This window comes from Taurulus bubalis, assembly GCF_910589615.1.
Source record: "Taurulus bubalis genome assembly, chromosome: 1".
NCBI lineage: Eukaryota > Metazoa > Chordata > Actinopteri > Perciformes > Cottidae > Taurulus > Taurulus bubalis.
In genome coordinates, this window is record NC_136589.1 from 11,685,681 (window position 1) to 11,693,194 (window position 7,514).

Here is a 7,514-nt window from a genome sequence, read left to right on the forward strand (position 1 = left end):
CAGTCGATTCTAGGTTTCCACACTAAACTAGAAAATGTGTAATTGCGGCTATCTGAAGAAGCTCCCGGTGTGGGGTGTACTTTATTCAGCCATAAAGTACTGTACAGCCTGTTTACATTTAGAGCGTTCCATATCAGTGCGCACTTAAAATAACAGGTAGATTTAAATTGCGCGACTGTTAGTTGTCATTTCAAGCTTGACAGTTACCAAACATGTTTCGTGTAAACTTTGATATTTTGGGGGGAATCACTTTTGATGAGAATGTCAGTGGTGAATAATGTATTTGTGGTCCCAGTTCCTGCTGTACAATCAAACGTTGATACGGCTCACAATCAGGAGAGCAGAGCAGATAACGCTCTGAGAGCAGACTAGTTAGCGGGGAGCGAGTGCATAAAACCGGAAACTAAAATGAGGAATGAAAAGGGTTTGATCACAAAATCGTGATCAAACCCTGTGAGAGATAATTACGTCGTTAATTTCCCGACGCGAGGCAAGTTCTCTAAACATCATGGAGGATAAAAATGACGGAGAAAAGACGGACAGAAGCAGCGAGAGCACTTCTTTACATCGGTGGCTGAGTGTCATCCTCCACCATGCTTTCAACCGGCCTGGTCAGTAAATCGCAGGTTTTAGTTTTATAGTCCCGTATGTGCTGAAAGGGAGCTTACTATTACTATTTATAAAGTCGCAGGTAACCGTATTATAAAAGCAATAAGGTACGAGAGGCAGTACTGTGTCTACAATAATGCACTGTTCAAGGGTTTGCCAGCCCTCCGCTGCGCGTTGGGCCTAACAACACCCTTGAACAGTACATTTTTGACGATACAGTACTGCCTCTCGTACCTTATTGCTTAAAAATAAACTGTGGATATAGTAATGGAAAGAAACTTGTCCTCGGTACTCATCAAGTTCCGACAACTTCAAACTCATCCAACAACAGGTCTACTTTCTTTCACCTTGAATGTGACTGTTTGTGTGTCTGTCCAGGAATGGGTCCGATCTACATGAACGAGGTGAAGTGCTTCGGCCAGGAGAGGTCCATCTGGAACTGCCCCTTTAAAAACATCACATCAGAGGACTGTCAACACGTGGAGGACGCTGCCGTCCGCTGCAACGTGCCCTACATGGGACTCGAGGACTCGGTCAGAGCTGAAACTTCTTGTTGCAATGATTCATCTGAACATGTGTTGTGTTAACTTGAGGAAAAGTTCATTTAGTTTGTTCTGTTTTTATACTATTTACTACCCCATGTAGCACAAATAATTATGTAAATTATTGGTGAAAGTTGGTGAGCTGCATCAGACTTTCTTCTGAATAATGTAGCATAGGAAAGACCTTGAAAAATGGCTGGTATTATATTGTGTTTTTTGCATTATCCATTCATTGAGCTCTTTGCTGCTCTAAACGTCTTTTCGGTTTGTCCTAACATGAGACAAGAGCTGATACTCACATTCTCACTCTCTAACAATACTTCTTCACTGCTGTCACAAAAAAACATTGTCATGTATGTTCCAAATTAGTTATGTTGCTTGAAACCATCTCAGACCAAATTATTCTTTGAAAAATATGTGAGAAAAATGTTTTTTTTTTGACAGCAGTGATTTCCCTTTAACACAGAGTATTTCTGGTTGTGCAGTTTGTATTTTACCAGATGATACTCCTCCGTGTTTTCTGTAGATACACATTGAGGCCGGACTCTGCAAGGGTTCACTCTCATCTTTTCAGTCCGGGTCACATGACATGTAAACCACGTCACCATTAAGATTTGCACCAAAAAAAACTTCTAACAGATTAAAGTTTTTTTATCCAGCCCGGCCCCCTAGTGTATCCACCGCACGCTCTAACCCCTCGGCCCCACACACAGATCCGACTAACGGGAGGGCGGACCCGTTACGAGGGCCGCGTGGAGCTGCTGCGCTTGGACACTAACGGAACGCAGAGCTGGGGTTTGATCTGTGGAGAGACCTGGAGCACCAAGGAGGCCATAGTGGTCTGCAGGCAGCTGGGCCTGGGCTACGCTAACCAGGGCGTGCAAGTAGGTTACTAACACCACTGAGGCCAACTTCCTGCCATAGAGCAGCTTTGACCAGCGAGTTGCTTTTTGGTATATTTGACATATGCAAATATAATATACTGTCATGAACATTTCCTTTCATTACAGTCAATACATTAAATTATCTGCATATATGTTCAAATATTATCAATATTTATACTCAGTCGTATATTATGTAATATGTGCAGCATACTAATACTTGTTATTAGATCTGGTCACACATTCTAATATATTCCTAAAACGGTGTGTGTATTTTTGGAAGATACTTGAACATGCATGTATTAATGACAGTACAGTATAAGTTCCATATGGAGTAGAAGCTTCTTTTTTTCCCACATCATGTTACCGTTTTGGTCTTTTCTCAATGGGCAGACCAAAAAAGACTCTCATATAGTTTCTAATCAAACTCAGAAAGCTATTCGCCACTAAAGCCAAGTGGTGACCTCATCTGGAAAACACATTGACGGTCTCCAGGCCCACAAACGTCTAACCAAACTGCTGCTTCAACAACACGTTTTCCACTGCTGGAGGACTGTGAGACTAAAAGTGTTAGTTTTAGCCCAGACAGTTCAGAGACAGGACAGGAAGTGTGTCCCCTCCTCACTGACTCCCAGCAGGGCATTTTTGCAGATCCGGATAGTGGGAGGCCGGACCACTTATGAGGGCCGGGTGGAGGTTCAGGTTGGCTCCAAGTGGGGCACAGTGTGCAGCACAGGCTGGACCACAAAGGAAGCCATGGTGGTTTGCAGGCAGCTAGGGCTCGGCTTCTCCATGCACGCTATCACTGTAAGTAGACCGAAGAACGAAGACAGCTGCTCCTCGATGAGATGGTGAACGAATGTATCATTTAAAGGGGAAACCTCTCGAGAGGCTATAATGATATAAACTTACACAGAAAACACACAGAAAAAATCATGATTGACAGTAAACAAAATTAATATCATGACAGAATCATTTTTGAGGACTTGTAGGACTCTTTTAGGCCTAATTTATCAGATCAAATCAAGTTGCTCTTCAGTAAAAAAAAAAAGTGATTGCAAAATAAAACCTAAAAGTTGCAAACCAAAGCCACATGATTCAAAATACTTTAGAAAATGTATTTAATGTATCTGCAATAATCATAATCGGTCAATAATTAAATTCATATTGGGGTAGAATTGAGAAGCCTTCCAGTAACTTAAACGATTGTTGAATCACCTGTGATCATACACTCAGCGTTACACCGTATCCTCAGCCAGCAACCAGGAAGGAGTCCCGAACATCTGTTTTTCAGAACATTTCCCTGAACTCTCTGCAGCTCTCTCCTTATGGATGCACTGCGTTTGTTTTCTGTTTGCTCGTTTGTTTCTGTCTGGACCCCATCCAAGGAGACGTGGTACTGGGACAGCAGTAACGTGACGGAGATGATAATGAGCGGCGTGAAGTGCACGGGGAACGAGATGTCTCTGAGTCAGTGCCAGCATCACAAAACGGTCAGCTGCCAGAAAGCGGCAGCAAAGTTTGCAGCGGGAGTCATCTGTTCTGACAGTGAGTGACGCAAACAAACAGAAAGCTTTTCCACAAGCTGCTGACATTCAACTGACATTCAATGATGATAATCTGAATTTATTCAAATATTTTTGTTTTTACAATACTGTGTTGTATATTACTTCAGTAATTCCAAACTGACAAATTGATGTATTTGTAGTGTTGGATGGAGTAGTCACACCCTTTACTCAAAATCTGTTATACTGTATACAATACTCTATTACAAGTAAAAGTCCTGCTTTGAGAAGTAAAAGTATGTAAGTATAATCAGAAAAGTAAAATAACTCAATGCAGAAAAAGGTCCCTTGTGACTGTTATTCTATTATATATTATATCATTTGATTGTTATTGCTCATGCATTCATGTAAATGCAGGATGTTACTGTAGTTGGTGCAGATGGAGTTAATTTTTCATTATGGATCAATCTGCTGGGTTTTTTCTCCGCTATTTGAGTTATTGTTTGGTTTGTAAAAATTCAGAAAATACAATTTTTCACATGTTTTGTGTGTAAAAAAATCTAAATGTTGAAAGAAACTAAAGCTGTCAGATAAATTCAGGAAAAGTTAAATATCTCACAGAAGCATCAAGTGGCACGAGAAGAAACATCCAGTGAAGTAGCTCAAGTTGCTCAAGCCTAATCCTACTGCTGCCCCTCTACGCAGCGACCTCTGACCTCGTCCTGAACGCCCCTCTGGTCCAGCAGACAGTTTACATCGAGGATCGACCTCTGCACATGCTCTACTGCTCTGCCGAGGAGGACTGCCTGTCGAAGTCTGCAGCCAACGCCAACTGGCCCTACGGACACCGACGCCTGCTGCGCTTCTCCTCCCAGATCCACAACATCGGCCGGGCTGACTTCAAGCCGAAGGCTGGGCGCCACTCGTGGATCTGGCACGCCTGCCATGGGTAATATTATCTGTCATCAACCATTAACTGTTTGGCTGAGACAACTATTTAATGATGCGGTGAGATGATCTCATGTGTTTTGGGGGGTAAGAAAAACAAAAAAAGTTCCATTATTTTGTCATAAATCTACATCAGTTTACATGACGCACACTTTCTAACATAACAGTACGATATATATCTTGTGTGTTCCTATTTTATGCACAAAGTTGAGTTAAAGCATAATTAACACATGTTTATATTGTCTGTGAATTTAATTTACAAGATGCTACCTTCCCGTTTCTTCTCTAAAAGAAAACATTACAGCAGTGGTCATTGCAGACACACCTGGCAGAGATGTGCACTCTATTGAGTTAGCTTTTCTAGCTTTTACTGAAACACATTGTCCTCTGTGACATGTGGAACACCTTAGATTTTAAAACATGTGATCATATATTTCAGGGGGAAAAAATCCAGAAAGTAGTCCAGAAATAGCTGAAACAAATCCTAATTTCACATTCACTTCATGGGACCTTTAATTCCATTTTTTATAGCATCCACACAGTATTATTTTTGAATGGTGTGGAATGAAAAGTATTTTGTGTTGTCAGGAGAAGCCAACGGAGAATCTTCTAATTATTATCATTAACCACAACGTGTTTTCTTTATTTTACAGCCACTACCACAGCATGGATATTTTCACCCACTATGATCTGCTGAACGCCAACGGGACCCGAGTGGCCGAGGGCCACAAAGCCAGCTTCTGTCTGGAGGACACAGATTGCCAGGATGGTGAGTCTGAGGCTTCACATTAGAGTCAAGCCACAGAGTCTGTTTTCAGCCAGAAGGGAGTCCAGTCATTAAAGTAGCGGAGCGACAAGTGATAGAAATGTTGGGTGACACTATCTCAGCTGTCACACCTTTTTAAACAAGCGATAATAAAGGCAAAGATACATGAATGTTTTGCCCTCGTTAAGGTGTTGAGGGTGTGTGTATGCATGCAACTTGTGAGTAAATAAAATGTCACATTTTGAAAAGAATGACCTTATTTGCCTAATTCAATATCACTGAATCAGAGTCATCACAAAGGATTGCTTCATTATGGATTCACAAATGCATCTTAAAATCAATGTATCTTTTGGCTTCCCAGGTGTTTCTAAGCGCTACGCGTGCGCCAACTTTGGCGATCAGGGCATCACTGTGGGCTGCTGGGATTTGTACCGCCACGACATTGACTGCCAGTGGATCGACATCACAGACGTCAGACCTGGAAACTACATTCTCCAGGTGAGCATGTGCAGCTCAATTTGTAGAGCACAAAGCAAACGTTTTCTAGAGATAGAGATACGTGTATATATATATATATATATATATATATATATATATATATAACACTCAGACAGGTACTTATTTACAGTAGAAAGGACTGCACTCATCACCTTTTAGTACATTTGGTACATTTTTCTCAGGGAAGATGATGTTGGAGGGAAAAGGACTGTTGGGGAAACCTTCTATTTGTACAGTTCAGTGAAGTGTGTTGAGTATTTGCAGAAGGATTTTTTTTTTGCTGAAGGAAATACTTCAAGAATCGAGACCCTCCTCTCACCACAAGAACCTCAAAACAGTTCATTCATCCTGTCTGTTGCTTTCATAAGAAAGACAGACTCACAACTCATTTCCAAACACCAGCTTTTAACCACAGATGGGTTTACTGTTGTGTTATTTATTTTTTTATGTATGTCTATTCTGTTATAAAAATGTTCCTTTTATGTTTCTTATCCCTTCAGATTGTTATCAATCCAAATCAGGAAGTGTCTGAAAGCGATTTCACCAACAACGCCATGAAATGCAACTGCAAATATGACGGACATCGAGTCTGGCTCCATAACTGCCATATTGGTAACCAGTCAAAAAACACTAAAACTACCAGATTAGTTCATGTCACATCTCTTATATTCAAACCTTTCTTATATTTAACTGCTTTGGTGATTGTTTGTTTCTAATCCCTACAGTTGATGCGTTCAGTGAGGAGGCAGAGAGGAGGTTTGAGAAATACCCCGGGCAGCTGAATAACCAGATTCCTTAAAAACACACTTCACCAGCTCAAAAAGCGGCACGCAAACCTTTTTGTTTTCAGGTACCAGAATGCATTCCCCCACACAGTATCTGGAGTCATGGAAGAATCCAACAGTATTCTCCTGAATGTGTTTTATACAATACTTGAATATTCAAGTGATAATGTTTCTTTCTTTTCAGTCTAATGTGAGCTAATGCTATATTTTTTATTACAATGACTGTTATGAATGTTCTGAGTTATGAATGAGGTGTTTTCTTCTCTTTTTTTTTTAAGCGAGCAGGTTCAGATCTACCTGAGATTGTTATCGTTAGCTGTAACACATAATAAGGCCGAGGCCGGAACTGGAGGAAATGCAGCTCTGTGAGAGTCTTACTGGTCTTCATTATTATTATTCGCTCTGGGTGGAAGGTTTTTCACATCAATTTTGGAGTTACAATATTTTGTGAATGTATTTATTGCTAAGATCAAGGTGCTCGTCAATTTGCTTTGGGACCAGTTTGAAGCCGTCTGTAGCTTTAGTCTGTGTGTATTACTATTAGGAGTCATTTAGGGTCAGGACACAGATGTTATCGGGTAAAAAAACTACAATTACCCTCAAGAATGTCTGTCTGTATGCTGATGTAATCTCACCCGCTGCACCGAATAAAAAGGAGAGGAATGATAATAACCCTGCGTCTGAGAGACGTGTTTGATTAGAAACTGTGTAGAGTCACATTCTTGCAGTGGCTCTCAAGTACTGCAAACGTCCAGAAACATAAATATAGAATAGAGAAATTGACAATGAAAAATATACAATGTTGTAGAAAATGTGTATATAAATATGTACAATATATCTGATTACGTCCTTGTTTCGTTTGGATACTTTATTTTTAAAGGTCATCCAGAACCTCAAAGAAAGAAAAATAGAAAAGGATAGAGGAAAGTCTGAAATACATCATTTGGGGTTCCAAAAAGTATTTATTTTTTCACCAATCT

General features: G+C 40.5%; 1 protein-coding gene across 1 annotated transcript in view; it reads left to right on the plus strand.

Annotated features, from left to right (window-relative positions):
* The window catches only part of loxl3b (lysyl oxidase-like 3b), a 28,059-nt gene extending 20,853 nt beyond the window's left edge, over positions 1-7,206 (plus strand). Inside the window, exons 9-16 of the mRNA XM_079215197.1 lie at positions 988-1,142; positions 1,865-2,035; positions 3,421-3,580; positions 4,243-4,486; positions 5,139-5,254; positions 5,613-5,749; positions 6,250-6,361; positions 6,475-7,206. Of these exons, the coding sequence (XP_079071323.1) occupies positions 988-1,142; positions 1,865-2,035; positions 3,421-3,580; positions 4,243-4,486; positions 5,139-5,254; positions 5,613-5,749; positions 6,250-6,361; positions 6,475-6,548 (1,169 nt within the window). The 3' untranslated portion in view covers positions 6,549-7,206. The remainder of the gene's footprint in view (positions 1-987; positions 1,143-1,864; positions 2,036-3,420; positions 3,581-4,242; positions 4,487-5,138; positions 5,255-5,612; positions 5,750-6,249; positions 6,362-6,474) is intronic.
* Positions 7,207-7,514: the final 308 nt, after the last annotated feature.